Source organism: Neltuma alba, unplaced genomic scaffold (assembly GCF_004799145.2).
Source record: "Neltuma alba isolate B1F8T4 unplaced genomic scaffold, ASM479914v2 tig00011277_pilon, whole genome shotgun sequence".
Classification (NCBI taxonomy): Eukaryota; Viridiplantae; Streptophyta; class Magnoliopsida; order Fabales; family Fabaceae; genus Neltuma; species Neltuma alba.
Window position 1 is genome coordinate 831732 of NW_021635987.1, and position 21055 is coordinate 852786.

The following is a 21055-nucleotide window of genomic DNA, read 5'->3' on the forward strand; positions in this document are numbered from 1 at the left end:
TAGTCCTATAAGCAAGGTTGGAGAAAGTAATCACTAAAAATTCTTACAATCAATGAATAATAGACTTGTTATCATTTTTACACAAAAATTTATTATTGCACATAGTTTATTTATTGTGAGAGTTTTTACTTTTTTTTAGAAACTCATGATCATTTTTCCTTATTAATTTATCATCAATTTATTAATTTATTATACAACGAGTGTGAAGGCTATAAGGCATATATTCTCTAGGATATTATCTTACCCACTACGATACATTGTTTTTTACAGCGGCTTTGTATTTGAAATGATTTATCTCTTTATTCCTTGTATTTCTGAAAATAGTTTTAGTTCCATTTTGAATTTTAAATTTTCTTTTTCAGAAAATTTCTCATCTAATTTAAATACTAGTTAGGCCATCATTAAGTTATATTCGAGTTATTATTAATTAAATTAATAACATATATAAAATTTTTATTTTAGACAAATAAAAGTATTGAGATGAGACCTAAAAATAATACAAAATAATAACCTTTATATAATAAAGGAATAATATCTCTATTGCATAAATAATTACATACAGAGAAGTTTTTGGGGGTAAAATAAGTAAGTTGTGAATAACTGTACAGGACCAACTAGTGAATGATTCCCCCAATCAATATAATAATTATCCGGTTTTATAATTTGTTTTGATTTTTACATTTTTATTTCAAAACAAAGATCCCCTTTTAGTGCTTAAAGTCCATTCTTATGTACTCCGGCTGTTCTTATTTCTTCATATAAAAATTAATTAAGATCAGATTATATTCTAAATATAAAACTTAAATTATTATATCTTTTATGCATATATTTTTTTTACACTAATTTACTTAACTTATAAATTAATATACAATCCCATGCTATGATGATATTTTAGGGTTTATGTCAGATTTGTTATTATTAAATAATTAATTTAACTTTTTAATCCACTCAAATGAACTAAATAATATGCATACAGTAATATATACATTTGCAAATATATTTCATGGTTTTTTTTCCTATACACTATATTCGGTCCTTAATATAAGGACCAGTTAAATATTTAATTTAGTCATAAATATAAAATCTTAATATACTTTCGTTTTCAAGTAATCCTCCTTGTGCTTACAAATGTTAAAGTGTTAACATTCAAGGGTAATTTAAATGTATACAATTAGAAAATGTATTTTAGAAACAAATATCTATTCAATACAAATAATTAGCTCAATTTATTTTTTTTAATATTTTTAAATTAGTTATCTAACTCTTTTTGTTAAATATTTGAGAGAACATCACCTTTCTTTAGTTTTTAGTTTTAAAATAGTAGCATTCATTTATGTGGTTGTGAATATATGATTACTTTTTATTTTAAACTTACATAATTCAAAATATAAAAATTTATCAAGAACAGTTCGATTGTGATCCGATAATTGAATAAGTTCGATAGCTGATTCGATTTTGTTAACAAAGTTGAATCCTTTCTAGCTTTAAATACGCCAACTTTAGAAAATGTGGATTCTTTGGGACATAGTTGCTCTCTCCATCGCACATGTTGAGGAAGACAATGAATGAACAGCTAATAAGGCTGAGGCGGTGACCACGTGTGGTCACGTGCGGCGGAACACGCCCCACCGGCTAAATGGTGTCCGGGAAACTTCAAAGGGAAAATTACACTCAATGATAAAATTTAATTATCTTAAAGTTTATTAATAATTGAATAATAACAAGTTTTAGAATAAAGAATGATAAGATGTTTAAATTGATCATTTGTTATTATAAGTTTTTGATAATTCAATTTCTTTTTTAAAACCTCTTAATAATTTTTCTACTTTCAGATAATTTATTTATAGCAGAGTAAGTAGTACAACACACTTCATTATTTGTATTTGTGAATCAAAAAAATTTATTATTATTTTTTTACATTATCATTATCACAGAAAAGATATTAAAAATATATTTTATATTTTCTCTCACTTATTTATTTTATCTTTTTCATGTATTTATGGAGTATTTAGTATTAGACAAAAGTGTTTTTAAAAAGCATTTCTTTTTAAATCGAGTTAAATTGGTTTCCATCCAAACACCCCATTGTGAAAAGGTAAAATTAGAAAATACTTATTAATTACCTAACAAGTGATTCATATAAAACAAATTTTTACCTACAAGTGACTTATAAATAGAAATACAATAACAATGCATGATTCAGAAAAGCCAAAAGAAAAACTCATGCAATCCTAAATATAATAACTAGTTAGGGAGTTAGTTTAATTTTTTAACATAAAGTATCATTCAGCATTTTAATTTTATTTATGATGTATTTAACACTCTTAATTTTATTTTTTATTGTATCCAACACTCCTTAGTATTGTTTTCCAATTACCTTATTTACGATTTAAATTGCTGGATCAACTATACATAAGATTACCAAAAAGATAATATGAGAATGTTGATATAACTAAAAGATAGTGTCAACATGTTGGATTATTTTACCCATTTTTTTAATTTATTCAAATTAATTAAGCAGTTAGCATAAAAAAATATACGACTATTATTAATTATAAAAATGGTGAAGCAGCAAAGTTGGACTCTATTGTGCAATTAATACTACATTATTCAGAGGGAAAAACGGGAAGGGTTATTGGAGAAGCACATGACATGATCCATCGGGGAAGGTATAAAGAACAAAATCTAGGGTGTCGCCCTTTTTATTTTAATTAAATAAAGAAATTAAAAAAGGGGGTCGCACGTGTGCGTTGCTTTGAGAGATTCTTCGGAGTTTAATAATCCGTCCGAATGTTCAAGACTTCAAGGAATGCGAGGGCTTTCATAATGAAACCTTGACCGACAATAAAATATGAGTTAGCATGTGCTATGATCTATTTTTTTAATTTTATTTATAAGTCACTTTTAATATATTTTACACATGTTAAGAAAAACTTTAAATTTTATTAATTTTTATTTAGAATTTAATAACTTTTTAACTTTATCCCTGTTTATCTATCTCAGTACCCAATAAGTAAAACCAAAAAATGTATTCTATGCTTTTCCTTGCTAGAACCAAGATCACAAACCTTGCCCGAATCCTTAAGCAATTCCAATTTTTCAGCCTCCCTAGCAAAACACATTCCAGTTTCATAATGAGGGCTGTGACCCAGTTACCTTAATTGTTTTTAATAACCATGGCTAGGGAAGAATTAGTAAGGGAAGAAAAATCAGGAACATGAAGAGAGTTGGAGCTTGAAGAATGCCGCCCTAAAGGGTGGTGATGAGGGTTCAGGTTTTGATTCATTTGATTGTGAGGTTTTTTGGTAGGCGAAATGAGGGGAGGGATGTTTGGGGGTTGCAAAGTGAGGTGATGAACTTCAATAGATTGAAATACAAACAAAGCAAACTGACATTATTTGAGGGGCAAGAGATTTGTTGCAGACTATGTTATGATAGTCTCATGTGCAGTTACTCTTATTTCAAAACTTGAATCCAAGGAACAGACCAGACATTAAACTGGTTGAGATAGTAGTTCAAGGGTCGGTTAGTCGGGCTGGGATTAACTCAGAGTCTAAACAGTTATATTAAAATAATATAATTTAATTGAAAATAACAAAATATAACAAAATAAAACAATAGTTTGATTATAATAATAATAAAATATAACAACATTAAGAATTTTGATTTTTATGGTTCATCATTAACTAAAATTAATAATCATTAATGCCAAAATTATTATTAAAATTCATTTAAATTTATAAGAGGTGAGATATTAGAAGCTAAATGAGAAAAAATAGAACCAATAACAATATAATCATCCAAACCAGTTTATTACTGGTTTACACCAGTTTTTACCGGTTTTTATCGGCTTACTCTAGTTTGACTGGTTTGCTACCGATTTAACTCCCCTCCAGTTTAACATCCAAATTGAACTAGACCACTGGTTGGTTCACTCGTTCACTGGTTGAACTGCCTAGTTCAATCCAGTTTCTTGTTCTCTGCTTGAATATGAAAAACTAAATTTATTGCAAAATTCTTTTTTTTAATTTTTTTAATATAAAAGTGCGTTTACATGAGGTGCAAAATTATGCCACTAAATAATTTGCACAGCTAAATACATCTCCAACTGTTGATTGTACTTTTATCCTTAAAATTATTTACCAAATTGCTCCACTTAAAATCATTTAAGTAAAAACGAATTCAAAATCATAAAACACTCATTCTCATCCAAGACAATTTTATCTTTCTCATATCACATCACCTTATATTTATATTTTTCAAATTAAAAAAGTGAAATTGTTCTAAAGGGGAATGATTTTCACTTTTTTGCATTTAATTATAATTCATGAAATAAGGAGAATGTCAATATCACTGGTCATGTCATGTTTAGATTGAAGTCTTTAGTTTTAAAAAAAATTGGTAAGCATTTAAAAATTATGGTTTTATTTTTTTTTTATCATAAATATTATAATTGAGACTTCTACAGTATCTTTACGCATATAAATTTGTGTTACACGTGAGGTCAATAGAGGTGTTCATGAGGCTTGGATGCCCACTATATCCGTTTAAATCCGCAAAGAAAATACTTAGCCCGGCCCAATAAAAAGAGGCTTGAACAAAAATAGGCATTTTCAGGTCGGGCTTATCACTGGCAGAGCCGAGCAGTGGACAAGCTACACTGTCTTGCTCGTTTGGGCCTATCTAGAAAAAAATAGATATATTATAATATTATTTTTTCAACCACCATCCTTTTTAATTTTGGCCAGAAAAATTGTCCCTTTTTGTTGCTTGCACTCTTCATGATATCAAATTTTTGTTTTTTCAAATAATCATGAGAGTTTATTATTAAACCATTACTCATTAATTTAACCAAATTGATAGAACCTTGAGGCCAGGCTACCGGCGCTACAAGTCTCAAACTGTGGTTAAGGATAATCACAACTGAATCTTTGCTTTTTTCTAGCCAAAGCCTTTGGAGTTAAAAATAGAGGTAGTTTTAATCCACAACTTTAATAATTTAATTTCATATTTTATATTCATACATATAAGGTAATTTTAAATATACATTTTTAAATGCAACATGATCCATATATCATAGTTTATTTGGCCAATACAAGTAGATTCATTGTAAACACACGGATAACCTCAATATATAGGTGATAAACATTTAAACCGTATCAATTTTAGCTTACGTTATGTTCTACATTTTAAGACCCAAAATGTAGGCTCATTTTGGAATATTTTAAGGTATGAAATTATGAAATGCATTTGAAATTCACAATAGTATTTATAAGATATAATTAGAGTTTTTTTTTACATATAATATTAGTAGGGTGTTATTATTTGGATAGAGAAACCTGTCTTGCTTAGCCTGCCCTTACGTTGTCCATAATGATTAGGGCAGTAGGTTGCATTTTGCAGCCTGCTCATTTTTCGTGACGAGCAGTGGGTAGGAGTCAGCCTTGCCCATGAACACCTCTAGATGTCAGAGCCTAATTTCTAATCCTCTCTACTTGTTTTTATCAATGATAATTGTGTCTAAAAAATCGATACATTGACATTTTAAAATATGTACATAAATTTATCTTATACATGATATCAGAGTCTGATTTTTCATCTTTTTTTACTTGTTTTATTTGACAATGCATTTTATATTTTATTTTTAATTTAAAATTAAGAGAGTATAATTACTTAACATCATTTCTACAATGTTTATGGAATATTTTTCTTCTTATTCAAATAAAAATATATCGAGCATCATTTACATAGGGTTTTGAAGTGTTTTAATCTATTTAGGATGATGTAAGTCATTATACAGAATAGAAGAAATTGTGTAATCACTGTAAAAGAATTTGATTAAAAATAATTAATTGTATTTTTTATTTTCCACAGTCACTACAAAAAAAAAAGTGCAATAAGCTTGTGGCAAAAAAATTCCAACACAATTAGAAAGGTTGAACGTAGTATTTACTATAGGATGGACGACATTCATCGACGACAACTGTGTTTAAAAGAATGAAGAGGCTAAGTGATTTGCTGAAACTATGGTACTTGCATTTTTCATATATATATATATATATATTTGAATGGTCAATACTTACTTATTGAATTTTTCAAAATAAAAAATAGTTTTTTTTGGGCTTAAAATAAAATTTTTTTTGCTAACAGGATTATATCCATTCAAGGTTTAGTATTGCTGGAAGGAATAACTCTCATAAAGAAGTTCAAAGGTAAAATACTTCAATGGCAGAGACTTTTTTTTTTTGGGTACAAATAACAGAAGCTACTTGCCCACATTTACATGATAATAGTCGCTTAAACCCACATTGACATGAACTGGTTTATCAATCCTGAATTTCAGGCCCATTAAGCTGACCCATAACCACACAATCGGCCTCCCCAAGTCCCTACATCGCACAAACAGCGTCCAGCGCTTTCACGAGGCTCAATCCATCATTTTCTTCTTCAAGCCTCAAAGCGGGTACCCTCCCACGCAACCGGCCTCCCCGAGTCCCTACATCGCACAAACAGCGTCCAGCGTCCAGCGTCCAGCGACCAGCGCTTTCACGAGGCTCAAACCATCCTTTTCTTCTTCAAACTTCAAAGCGGTACCCTGTTTCTTCGTCGCGGGGCACGCCCACGTAGCCTAAGCTAACTCCACCGTTTTCTTTCAGCATTTTAATCAGGTTTGTATCCATACTAGTAGGTATAATATTCATATGTATGCTCTTTTATGGAGTTAAGCCGCTGCTAATTAAGAATGACCCCGGAAGCAGGTAGGCGGAACTATATTGATCATGTTTATGGAAAAAAAATGTTCTTATAATTATACTGTGACTCGAACGATTGTATTTTAGTAAAATACCGTTGCAAATTTGTGGTTAGGATAGTGCCTTAAGTCTGGAACCCAGCAACCAGCATGGAAGGCTTTAGCTATGGCCGTGTCATTTTTGTTGACTTGTGAAAAAGCTATAGCAATTTTGGAATGGGCATTATTTAGTATTTGGTGTAATTTTTGGTGTTTGGGACTTGTGAATGTCTCTATGACGAGGAAATGGCTGAATTAGTTGTTTTTTCTTTAAATGTTTGGTTGATGTTCGATTTTTTTCCATTTAGTTGTAAGATGGGGTTATCTGGCAAGAGATCCAGAGAAGCAGAAAACAATGATGTTGATTGGGATGGTTACAGCGACATGGAGAGTGAACAGGCAAGTATTGGCTGGAAATTTCGTCCTCTTCTATGTAATCTTTATGATTTTTTTTGGGTGATTGAGGGCTATTTGCTGATGTAGGTGGAGTCTGATGCAGAGGACTATGATGACGACGACGAGGAGGAGTATTATGAAGATGATGAGGAGGGAACCTGTGATGACGAAGATGGTACTGTGGAGGAAGATAAATGGAACAATGATGAGATGGAGCAGCTCGAGAAAGAGTATAGGGAACTCCATAGACAGGAGCAGTAAGATTTCCATCTTTATGGATGTAAATGACTTATTTTGCAAGATTTGAAGTTTCTAAATGATGTTGAGATGTTGGAGACTTCCCTTTGTAGTTGTTATTGTATGCTGGATGTTTACTAGTCATGATGATCTTCCGTGTATCTGTCTAAACTATGAGGTTTCAAACTCTTGGAGTTATCAGTTATCTAATGGGCCGTAAGGCCAATTATGTTCTGATTCACAGCTTTGATTGGGTAAATTTACCGCGTCAAACACTATTCTGTTCTATAATGATGTACACTGGTACTTTTTTACTCTTTCCCTTTCTATATATATTTTAGGCGCTTCTTAAAATATTAATAAGGTATTTTGATTTTTTTTTTGGGGTCAATTTTTGAAAAATGGAAGAACTCCAACTGTTTTTAATAAATTTCCTTTTTTTCGTTTAAAAAAGTTAAAAATGATTTGCATATAGAGAGGGAGTTGCATTTACCAATATCTCTTTCTTCTTTGAGAGTTCTCAAGGTATTGGGGATGATTGTTTGCTTTGGTGTTTTTATTGTGTTCTTTGAAAATGCATCTTTTTGGCAAAAAGTGTTTTTTCCTATATTTATGAGCTTGGATATGGCCAAGAAACAGAGTAAACCACACTTATTGGTGGTTTTGCACGTGTACAATTCCTGTTTGTTGCAACCTGATAATGCATTATTCATTCTCTTAGGCAATTGTGATCTCTATATTAGACTCTGGTCATGGTCATGGTGGAATCATTTTGTTGTTCCAGTTTTATCTTTAGGGCATAAATTCTGATGCATGGAAAATTCTTTTTCTACTTCAGAGACACTTTAAAGAATTTGAAGCGTCATAAAGATGAAGATCTCCTTAAAGGTCAAGCTGTAAAACACCAGAAGGTATGATGTCAACTAACTAATTTCCTGACATATGTGCGCGTGTTTTTTTTTTTTTGGGGGGGGGTTTAAATTGATATAAATTATTTCATTGAGTAATGATTAACTATTTTCCTATTACTTAAACCTTTTTCCCGGATCCTTTTCCTTTTTTAAATTATTATTTTGAGCGACCCATTTCTTTCTTATTACAGTAACACGGATTTTTTTTTTTTTTTTGGTTAGTTCTTTTGTAAGTGCTTTCAATTGTAGTTGTTGCCATAATATGAATATAGTTCAATGGACGTTTTCCGTCCTTTGCTCAGTTTGTAATCATATATTTTGTTTTTCCTGAAGGCACTCTGGTACAAGATTCTTGAGCTTAGAGTCTTAGTTCAGAAGCCATATTCAAGTTCAAACAGGCTACCCCAGGTATTTTCCTATTCCCCTTTCAAGATTACTATGACATTTTATTTATCATATAAGAATTTTGTGCCAAAGAGATAAACTTTTTGTAGGAGCCAGCCAGGTCTTCATTATATGGTTCTGATGAGGGTGTTAGTGCAGCATATTCAGATCTTATGACTTCCTGCAAGGAGACGTTAATTCTATATTGGAATTGCAAGAGGTATAATTGTTTAAAGGCTTAGAAGAGAATGTAGAACTGTTCTCTTGCATTTTATGCAAACAGAAACCATACTTATCTATAGTACTATGTCTTTACTTCTCTCATTTTTTATGCACTGATAGTTTTCTCCTTATATTAGGCCCTAGTTGCCCAGAATCCATCTATTGCCCAAGCCTCTGATGGTAATTGATTTCTTTTTGTTGTCCTTTGTTTTCCCCCTGTAATTTAACCTTAACGTTAACATATCCTTCTCTGTTGATTGTTTATTTTAATGTTTTTATTTTATTTAATTAAATCCTTGAAATTTCTGTTGAGGATTGCATGGAACAGTCCCGATAAGAAGCAACTAGCAATATAACTTTCCCTAGGAATTGAAATTCCGTATGACAGTATTAGGGATTTTTCCATTGCTTGTGGTTGTGTGGAAAGATGTTAGATTCAAGGTAGAATCTTCTCTGCTTTGGTTTTAGTATGTGCCAGAAGTGAAGACATACCTAAGTTGAATTGCGAGAAGAAGTTGGGTATTGAAATCTGTCAGAAGGTGGAATCCTTATGTTTTTGTTAGGGAAGAAGTAAATGTTTGGTATCTAATTTAGTGCATTTATTGAATTACATCAGTGACTCGGATTTTATAAATTTTTTGAATTATTGAATATTAGGTTACAGGTACATTTCAACAATGGATATTCTTTTTTTGGCAGCCTGAAAATGCTAGGGTTGAGGTGGGCATGGGGTAGATGAGCCTCTATTTAACAAGTATGGTGGCTGCAGATTACTATAGTTTCTGTGAAGTTACAGTATGCTAGGTTGTTTAAATGAGAGTGAATCTTTTTTAAGCGCTGCAGAACTTTGGAAGATAGTGATTAGTGAGTTAGTGACTGAGCATACATTAGAATGTTCTAGTTTCATGCTGGCACGGTTTCTGTAGCTGTTATTTTTCTACTTCATGCTTAGGGAAAATAAGTCTCTCTTACTGACTTGCTGCAGACTCTGGCATCTGCAATTGCTTATCTTGTGTATTTGGGGAAGGAAGCTGGAAACAATTGCTGTTCTAAATATTCTATATATGTTAGTTGTCTGTGGAGGTCTTGACAGATTATTAAAGGCCAAGAGAAGGACATAACTTACTTGGAGTTTGGTGTAAAAGAAGGATATTTTTATTATGTCCAGGTTTTCAGGTCTTGGCAGATTATTAAAGGCCAATGCGATTTTGTGATGCATAAGAATAAATAAAATGGATATGCAAAAGTTGGATGCTGCTGCTGCTGCTGCTGCGCAAATGCATCTTAATTCATGAGAAGCATGCAAAGAAAAATGAAGATTAGAGGGGGAGTATGTGGCGTAGAATTTATAAAATATTGGTCCTAAAGCTTAAGGGCAATATGTTACACTAATGGAAATAGATGCATTGTCTGTTGCTGTCTGTGCACGTTGTTGAAAGGATTTATATTTACATTTCTTTTTGGATGCGATATAACCTTTACTCTGTTGCATATCTGCTTGGATTGTGTTCTGAACTAACATGAATTTGTTTTATCTTCTAAAAGGTTCAGGAAGGTCACCAAAACATTTAGACACTTCTAAGAATTTGGATGACAATTTTGATGAAGAGTGGTCACAGATTTCTCAGATGCATAAGAGGTATTTTTCCTCATCTTCTTGGACTCTTATTTTGCTAGACGTTCATTTCCCCACCGTACTTCATCATTGAGGCTTAGTTTTGTTGCTTGAACCCCATCTGTGGCAGTAATATTTGAAACTTACCTTGTTATGTATTTGGTGTAAATTTTCTTTATTTTCTATCTTGCTAAGTACCCCCACAACCCAAAAAAGAAAACTGCACACATGAAGTGATCTATTCCCCAACTTGTGAGCAGCCCTAAATCATGGATCTTCGCTACTTCTAAACTTTCTGGATTCATGAATGATTATTTCAAATTAAATTTCAGAAGAAAATAATGTGATCTTTTGCTTTTTCCAGTTTTCCACACTTACAGCCTAAGGGCTTGTGTTAGGGGACGTGTTAGAAATATTAATAAAGCCAATTATTGGTCTTCACTTAACAACTTGAGCTCCTGGGTTCCAGCGGCCCTTTTGACATTTTAAAGTTCTTATATTTATGCGCATGCGCATAAAATTGATCAAAATAGACACTATGACCTAGTTGATGCTATTCATGATTGCGTTTTGTAGAGTAGCACCTTTCAGAGACAGGTCAGTTAACAAATGGCAGAGGATGACACAAGTGACAACTGGTGCTGCTGCCTTTAAAGGCAAATTACAGGCTTTTAATCAGGTCTGGCTTTGTGATTTCACTGAGGATTCTGTTTTGTGATGAACATTCTGTTTTACTCTTAACATGTTGTCCCATCACAGGATATAAGCAACCAAGTTGCCACTTATATGAGGGATCCCAGTAGAATGATCAAGCAAATGCGGCTGAAAAGATCTGCTCTTAGTTTATTTGGAAATGTAAGTCAGTGTCGTCATTTTTGTTTTAGAAACATGATGCAGTTTACGGTTTTCTCAAACAGTCATAAAGAGAGACTCATTCTCGCTTTTTCGTTTCTTGTTATTTATTTTTGAGTGCTATTCAGTTTATGTGGACTGACATCAGGAATACGATTATAACCACTAACTTTTTTCTCATTTCTGCATGCACCTTCAGATTCCTGAGGCACATGACTGCTCTAAGGAAGAGGTTAGTCAAATGCATTGCTAATGGAGTTAAAAAAGAACCTTTATGTTTTTTTTCATGTTGAATTGTTCAGACAAAAGTAAGTCATTTTGGTATGTACCTAGTAATATTTTAAAACAAGTCATTCAAGTGTTTCAACCATAGATCAAGTCTTCATGCTCAGTGCTTGGCATCTTTGTCATCGTTTATTATTTTGATCTCTTTTTTACCTGTTCTGTTTGCTTGTGCTTAGCAAGAGTGATCAATCAATATTTCCATGTGCTCTTCACTGCCATCGCGGAACTCATATTTTGCCTGCTTTTACTTTCGACATGTCAATTATGAATTTGAATTTGTTCAGGAAACTCATATTGATGGTGATCCTGAACTTCTGGATGACTCTGAATTTTATCAGCAATTACTAAGAGAGTTTTTTGAGACAGTTGGTCCTACTTCATCTGGTAAGCAATAACTGTGTTGTTTTTGGCTGAACAAACATTCTTTATGTAACATATTTATGTTTTTACTTCTGATATCTTTGGAATATAGGACTAATCAGGACATCCTTTTTCATTTAACTTATATTTTATTTTGGTCATTATGAGTAACTGATGCCACTTTCTCATTTTCTGCTGTTTGTGAATCGTTCACACAGAGAAAGCATTTTATGCTTTCAAGAAGACGCAACAAAAGAAAAGGAAAATTGTTGATCGTCGAGCCTCAAAAAGTCGCAAGATAAGGTTAGCTGAAGAAGGCATATCCTTGTTTCATTCCATACCATTACTTTTTGTCACGTATGCATACATTGCTCTCTTACCCAGAATAGAAAAAGATATGTATTTTTGTTTTACTAATTTGTTGTTTCTATTCGGCAATGTGGTATTGAAGGTATAACGTTCATGAAAATATTGTAAACTTCATGGCTCCTGAGTCCATGAATCTCCCACCTATGGTTCCTAAACTTTTTGGAGATTTGTTCGGATTAAAGTCACAGAGATCATCTACTGGCGCAGCATAATCATATGCTTGGAAACAGATAATGACATCAAGATTTGTGCAGTAACTTGTCATGATCTATTTGTACTCGTTTAAATGGAGGAATTTTGTTTTTCTCCTCTGAAGGCAACAGTTTACTGTAGTGGTGAGGATTGATGGTTATGGGAGGTTTCAGTTTCAAATCTTCTGTTCTTAATGTACATCCATTACGTTCATACTGAATAGCAATTCCATGATGTTAGATTATGTATTAATTTAAGTGTTGGTTTAACTCATTTCAAGTGATTTTGTATTATATAAGATAAACATACGAGAGGAGTAATAGTAATTTTTTTATTGGGAGGATGATGAACACCACTGAATCTCACTTTTAGGTGGGACCCACAAATTACTCTCTTAATTTGGAAACCATTTGAAATGGCTTATTACTTGTAACAGATACGAGCTAAGTATGTAACAGAGAGTTTTATTTTGATTTATGTGAAACGTGTTTAAAATCATAATTTCAAATGATCTTAGATGGTCATAGATGATATGGTCATTCTGTTGTCTTTTTATGAAAATTTATTTGGAAAGGGGGAGAATAAGAACCTTGTGTTCAAAACTTCAAACTGATTATTTAGCGAGGAGCCGAGTAATATCTGGAATAGAATTGAGTTACGCAGTGCAACACGTAACTTTTGGCCAAAAAAAAAAAAAAAAGGTTCAACACGTCGCTGTCCTGCTATCTTCGAAATCTGTGTTTGACTGTTTAGGTGGACGAATTTGAAGGTGAGAGGCAATCGTGTTTTCTCTCTCTGCTCCCCCCAACCCCTTTTTTGTGGCTGTGTGTAATTATATGAGGTCAGTAATAGCCAAACAAGACATAAAACCTGATAAAACCATTCAAACTAGTTCCAAACCACAGATATATTACATCAAGCTACTGCAAAACAGAGGCAGCTCGAAAAATCAGATAAAACGACAAAACGATATTTCTTTGTGAAATCGTCACCAAAATGCCGATACCACATTATTGCTTCGAATTGACAAAAAATTATTGCCACAAATATATTTCGTGGTATTTTGAGCCTCAAATTTTTTTAGTTTGTGAAAAAAAAAAAGAACTCATGTTTTTCTGCCCAATATAAATAAACGCGCTGCTCGCCTGATCCCCGCAAGGCAGAGTTGTTCATTTGCTACGCTACTAATGGCTGTCCAGGTGAGTTCTAGTTCTGCTTCTTGTCTCTTTTATCGAAGTAATTTTAGTTTTTCATCAAGAAATCGCTCTTCGTTCGTATAATAAGGAGACGAAGATTGATATGATTGTGGTTCTTTTTTTTTTTTTTGGGCCAAAAATATGATTATGGTTTTCAATTTTAAGTATCGATTGAATTGTGGCAGGCGTGGTTCAAGGACGACGTCGATGACGATCCAAGGCTTCCTCACCTCCGCAACCCCCAGGAATTTGTGTCTATGGGCCAATTGGCAGGTCCTCTTTGTTTCTTTTTCTTGTTTTTCTGCCCGGAAGCATGTGTGTGTGTGTGTGAGAGAGAGAGAGAGAGAGAGAGAGCGAGAGGGAGGGAGGGAGGGAGAGGGAGACTGAATATCGTGGCTGTATAGTTCTTAATTTACCAGTGATGTATATCATAGCTGTATAGTTCTTAATTTACCAGTATTTTTGCTGAACATTGTGAATTTGCAGAACTGGGAGTGTTGTACTGGAAGCTAAATCCGAATGACTACGAGAACGATGAAGAGTTGCGCAAGATTCGAGAGGAGAGGGGATACAATTACATGGTAATATTTTTGTATTCTTTGATCAGTTTCTTCAATTCTTTCTTGTCCTGTTTTCAAAATCACAAAGCTGCAATATATATATATATATATATATATATATTTTTAAACTTCAAACTTGCAAAAGCATCATAATTAAACCTTTTTTTAATGCTGAAGTAGCCCTGACTTGAATGTGGTGCAGGATCTGCTGGATTTATGCCCAGAGAAAGTGGAAAATTATGAACAGAAGTTGAAGTCCTTCTATACTGAGCACATTCATCAGGATGAAGAGATTCGTTATTGTTTGGAAGGAACTGGGTATTTTGATGTGAGAGACAAAGAAGACCGTTGGATTCGCATTTTGGTCAAGGCAGGTGATCTCATCATTTTGCCTGCGGGAATCTACCATCGCTTCACCCTTGACACTAACAACTATGTAAAGGTATGAATTTTCTCAAGACTTCCATCTGGGAGGAAATGTGAATTGCAATTCAAACTCTGTTCAACTATATAAAATATCATGATTTGACATTCCAAGTGTTTGATTTTATGTCTTTTTAAGTTAAGAAAACGTGTAAGCTTCTAACTAAAAATGATCCTTGGTAGTTAATTTCAGGTTCTTCAGTTTAATTTTCTTTCAAAAAGGTTATATATTGTTCTAAAATACAAGCCTGACCCTCCACTTAAAAAGGGTTTAATGGGCCGGCTGAAAGGTCTGTTTTGACGGCCCTTGTGCAAACACATTGATTTACCCTGCAGGAAGTTCTAAAAATTCTCCATTCTATTCTGCTCTGTTGTTTGCACTGTACATCTCTTCCTATTTATGTTATGGATTCATGGTTCTGTTATCCTTCGTTTTATTTTTATACTCTACTTGGATGTAATATGACACACATAGGCATTATTTATGTGTCATATCGTGGGCGTGTTTGTGCAGTTAATGAGGCTATTCAAGGGAGAACCAGTGTGGACATCATATAATCGGCCACAGGAAGATCATCCTGCAAGAAAGGAATATATTAAAAGCTTTGTGAAAACGGGTGTGCCACTTGAAGCTCACTAGGAGTCTTTTGTCTATGCACATTACACACGCATCTTAATATCTTATACATGTATAAACATTTGTGTGTATCTGTGGAGTGGGACCGGCATGCAGCATGAGATGTGTATAATGTCAACTGTTGGAATAATATTGCGTGGTGTTGTGCTAGAGATATTCCATATTTGAACCTTGTTAATAGCAGTAGTTATTGAGATAAAACTCTGTTGGACAAATTTAAGAGCTATATGTTTTGAGCTTAAGAACATGGCTGGCTTGAGATTTTTTGTATTTGTGTTTTGTCTTCATTTTTTGGGGTCAGGTTAGAGTTTTAAAAGTTTGTTTTATTGAGTTAAAATCTGTGGTCCTAAAATTGTTGGAGTAACAATTATCAATGCCAGATATTTACATCCTAGTCAACATAATATCAATGCCAATTATCAACATGGAATTGGTTTTTTTATTCTGATTCCATAGAAGAATTGGTTTTCAAACAAATGATTGAGTCAAATAGAAAAGATTTGATATATTTTAAGTAAGGATTTTTATGTATAACAGATTTTTATAATGCTGAAAATCTGAATTAGTCAGTAATTACTAATTTCAGATATGGTTTTAAAAAAAAAGATCTTCAAAAGAGCTTCTTTCTTTTCAATCTTAACTGCTCGTGTTGAAGTTTTGCAACGACAATAGACAAGATTCATTTTTTAACTTCGAGTGTCTGAGAAGTTGAACTTTTTACTCTTAACTGCTTGTGTTGATTTCATATATATTCAACTATTTGCCTATTACGCATTTTCACTTCGCTTGTTTCCGTTGTTCTAGATTTTGGAAAATTAGCTTTTTAGGAAGATAGTATATAGTAACTTGTTTGGTTCATTTTTAATCCTTGTAGTGGTTGAGGCTTAACATTCAATTAAAAAAAATTATTTTCATTTAATTCAAAATTTTGTGAAGATTTCTTCTAACTCATCTTGTTGATATTTCCATCTCAACTAAAACAAGATCAGCCCCAAGAAAAAAAAAAGGTTTGTATATTTTACAATGTACCCATGAAATATTCGTGTGCATGCATACGCTTGTCAAGAGATAAATGGAGGAAGCAAGGAGAGAGATTTTGTCTTTGTTTTGGTACCAAAACATAGCATTATTCCCCATAGAGCTTATTCTTCATCATCATCGATTAATGATATTTTCATTAAAGATAAATGGAAAAAAAAAATGCCAATACCTGTCCAGAAACAAAGACACTAACCCCAACAAAAAGACTAAGAAAGCAGCCATTGGTCCGTTTATATTAACGGCATAAAAAATAACTTATTTTTAATCTGACTTTTAAAAAAGTGAGATTGAGTAAAACTTAAATTGGGTAATGTGATTTATGTTTGGATTAGTTTTTATAAAAGTTAGTTAGTAAAGTAAAAAAATTGTTTAGATTATGATTGGATAAGTAAGTTTAGTTTATAGAATGATCAAAATAGGTATGAATTTTATTAAATAATAAAAAATGATTAAAAATATGAATTTACAAAATATAATAATTTTAATTTTAAATTATCATAATAGCAAAAAAAAATATTTAATGAATAAAATATATTTAAATTAGAAATACTGTAAAATTTTTAAATCAAATAATACTACCTAATTATGAAAATCCAAATTCAAATTCAAATTCAAATTTTGCATAGATATCAAGTCCAATCTCAATTTAAGCGGTTGTTTTTTTATATATTGATAAAAAAAAAATACACAGGCGATCAGGGGGAAAAAAAGAAGCAAAAAACACGCTATATAATTAAATAACACATGCACAGACAAGGGTATTAAGGAAAAAACTAAGATCAAAACGCACACAACCCAAAAGCACGATTCATAAGCATCTAAATAAGGTTATACCTTTGTTTTCCATCTTGCAGCGCACAAGTCAACTAGCCTAGAAGCTTATCCAAACATCTCATAATATGTGAAATGTGATTTTGAATCCCAAAAACTACTTAACCACTGTTGAAAAGTGAATCCAAACAAACACATTGTCAACTTTGTCGAAAAAAATCCCACTATCTTTTCGTTGCAATCTACAAGGAGGAAAATGTCATCACCGGCAACAATGCTATCGTATGAGGCGGGAGTTTTAAAAAACCACCCCAAAAGACCAACCCATTTTGTAGGCAAATGGCAACCAAAATTGGTTGTAGAATACCATAAGAGAACTCATAGAAGCAAGAGCACCCAAAGACACTAGCTAGACAAACAAGAACAGAGAGGGAAAAAGAGGAGAACTCACCATTAGCTAGATGTTGAGCAACATCCCTTGAGGATGCATATTCCCTTCATTGATGCCTTGGATTTGTTTCCACTGAACTAATCCAACAACTTTCCCTTGGAGGTAGAAGAAAGAGCAATAGAGATAGCCATCAACATAGTCCTTCACCCAAAATGGAAATCAAAGGTGTCAAGTCAAGATCTAGTCAATCAAATGTCAAGCTACCATCAAAGCAAAAATTGCCAAAAGCAAATCCCTTCATTACTGGAAAACAAACCAATCTATCTCTAAAAGTCAATAACACAAAAAACAAACCAAAAGACGTACATCATCTCCCCTGGTGGAAATGTCGTGGAGGGAGAAGTCTAGATTATCGCTCAAGTAGTGGCGAGAAAAGGAAAACTCTCATCGCTCAAGAAGATTCTAAAGAGGAAGGAAAAAAAAACTCGCACACAATTGAGAGAAAAACAGAAAATCTAAACAGCTCACAGAGCTCTTTTTTTGCCCCTTCCAATTCCTCCTCCTTTTTCAATGCCTCTATGTCATGGTATTTTCTTATAATAAGAGCCAAGCAACGGTATTTAGGACTTAGCGTCATCAAATAGCAGGGTTTCTTTTGATACCATGTCTCAACTGTAATAACAAGGTCCCCTAAAGAGAGAGATATTGGTTGTGTCCCAATAATTCTCTCTCTCCTCACATTTCTTTTTGTCTTTGATCTAAAGCTATTATATCATGACGTGGAAAAGATTTCTTTTGCATGTACAGAGAAAGATATAGGGATGTCGTTAATCATCGAGAGCTTTAACTCGAGAAAATGTGACTTGAAAGTAATGAATATATATATTGAGTGAATGACAGCAATAAATATTAATAATAAAAAAAGGTGTGAACAGGATATAAAGAACTGAACAATAAAGGACGCGTCTTTATCTTTGTTTTTTTTTTAAAAGCTTTATTTGTAAAGTGTTTTTTGTGATTATCCGCGATAAAAGTACATAAAAAAATGTTTATTTAAGAAGTTGAAAACACATCTTTATTTATTTATTTTTGAGTTGAGTTGCACCAGCATCTGAACTATTTTTAGATGTGTATCCAGCACTCAAAACTATTTATTGGTGTAATTTTGTCCTTATTGTATTAAAAATGGAGCAATTTCAATCCCTAAACTCATAGAAGTTCATCATCTTCAACAGATCAACTTGAGACACTCTTCTCTCTCACTGAAATAGACCACCAGCAGCTACGGTGTCCTTGGGTCTTCATGCATTTTTTGGAAACTGAGCACAAAATTTTAACCAACGTTTGTAATCTCTTTACTTTTCCTACTACACTTATGGTAACCGATTAATTAATTGGCCATATTATTGTTAACCTGAGCCATCTATTTATGCTTCCCTGGGGATGAAAAATAAATTTGACCAATTTAATAATCAAAACGCACTCGAGGGGATTTTTGATGAACAACTTCATTTCGATTTTCAAATGGAATAATTGAGTCCAAGGTCCAAGGGGCGATAACAAATTTCTCTAGGCAGGCAATTCTAGTAGCCCTCACGAGTCACCACTTGTCGGCAAGTGCACTTCATGCCTGACTAATTTTCTTAAAGTCGTCTTTGTCCAACTTCAGCGACAGTGCCGAGTTTCCTCTCTTCCATGCTGGTGGCTATCATGAAGAAGACACTGTGGGGAGAAGATGGAGGAAGACCCCAAGGATGCCATCGTTCCTGCTGGTCCTTTATCCTTTTGCAGCTCTTTGTGTTTCTATTTTGGAACCAACTGCCCAAGAAAGAAAAAAAGAAAGATAAAGGATATGTTAGAACTAGTTAAAAATCGACAGGTTCCAATAGATCAAAAGTTAGGTGCCTTGTCCTTAGATCGTGAGTGGGCCCAACTCTTTTCTTAAAATTTTCTTACAAAAAAAAAAGGACTAGTTAAAAATCAACGAAGTATAATTTGGGCCTTCGTAACAAAAGTCCGGTTCATGTAGCCCTAGGACAAAAATATTCATAATTCTCATTGGAAATGGGGGATGTACCTGACATTCTGACAATGTTTGGGACCAGATTTTCTTTGATAAGAGAACATCTGCACTTGTTTTCTATATTTATATTAAATTCTAAACTAAAATGATTTCATTCATTAATTAAGTTTTTTACAATCAACTAAATTCATTAAGATTTTTGCTATCATTTATCAATTAAAATAACCTTTTGTCATGGTAAAAAATATAAAAAATTATATTTAAAAATTTAATCATTAATGATATATTAGGACTTTATTTACTATTATTAGGTGATTAATCTTTACTTTACAACCTAAAATATTATTTAGTCATGATTAGATCAAATTGCCTGATTCCATTTCTATACTTCAGCTTTCTTTTTAAATATCTTTTCATATACCCTCAAATATTCCGTAATATCTCTTTATTTAAATAATCTAATTAAAAATATCTTTCAATAGTCCAATTTATATACTCCTTTGGTCCTATTTATAACACACTTCTAGCATATTTTACATAGATCAATAAAAACCTTAAAATACATTAACTCCATTAAAATATAATAATTTTTCAACTTTACCTATATTTAAAATATAAACCTTTTAAAAGAAATAACCACCTACACTAAATAAACGAAGGACAAAATAATACATTCATATTGAAAATTTAATGAAGTGATTTATAAATAGGATAAAAAACTTTCTCTCTGCCCTATAAATAGGATCAGAGGAATATTTTAGTCGGATCTATCCCCATCTATCATTTTTTCCATTATTATCTTTTTGAGTTTTCAGATTAAATTGGGTTAATTTTTGCAGAATAGTTCTCATCAGATTTGGATGCATGAGTAACTTGCAAGTGGCAAATCAAGATCAACACAAATATAAATTGAATGATGGCAACGACACATATAAGGACCTACATACTACTTGTAACACAAACACGCACCTCATGAAAATTGTTTATCTTTAAATCGGTTAAGCAGGAATGTGAACGTGTATTGAGATAATGTTAGACTTTCCATCAGATATGAAAATTTATCTTATTTTTCTAAAATTTTTTATTTACTGAAAAATTGTTAAAACTCTCACAGTCTTAATGATTAAGAAGGTGATTAACCTACTGAATAACATTAAAAAAGATGCCTGAAAATCAAACAAAATGATTGAATTGGGCACTTCTTAATTAATTAGAAAAAATAATTTTATACATCTGTTTTGAGGAAAAAAATTAAAAACAAAAACAAACAAATCTTATAATTTTCTAAAAAATTTTAATTAGAAAAATAACTAATTATGTTTTTACTTGCTTCAGTCATTTAAAAAAATTGTGCAAGAAGTTCATATTTACTCAAAATTTTTATTTACTGAAAAAAAAAG

At 32.4% G+C, this 21055-nt stretch overlaps 1 protein-coding gene and 1 pseudogene across 1 annotated transcript; both read left to right on the plus strand.

Annotated features, from left to right (window-relative positions):
• The first annotated feature begins 6481 nt into the window (after window positions 1–6481).
• On the plus strand, window positions 6482–12956 carry LOC114711082 (putative uncharacterized protein DDB_G0270496; annotated as a pseudogene).
• Window positions 12957–13708: 752 nt separating this feature from the next.
• On the plus strand, window positions 13709–15674 carry LOC114711059 (1,2-dihydroxy-3-keto-5-methylthiopentene dioxygenase 1). The gene is made up of 5 exons (XM_028895413.1): window positions 13709–13812; window positions 13995–14082; window positions 14296–14390; window positions 14572–14811; window positions 15307–15674. Exons 1-5 carry the CDS (start codon window positions 13801–13803, stop codon window positions 15430–15432), a joined length of 561 nt encoding a protein of 186 aa, XP_028751246.1. The 5' UTR covers window positions 13709–13800; the 3' UTR covers window positions 15433–15674.
• The last annotated feature ends 5381 nt before the right edge of the window (window positions 15675–21055 follow it).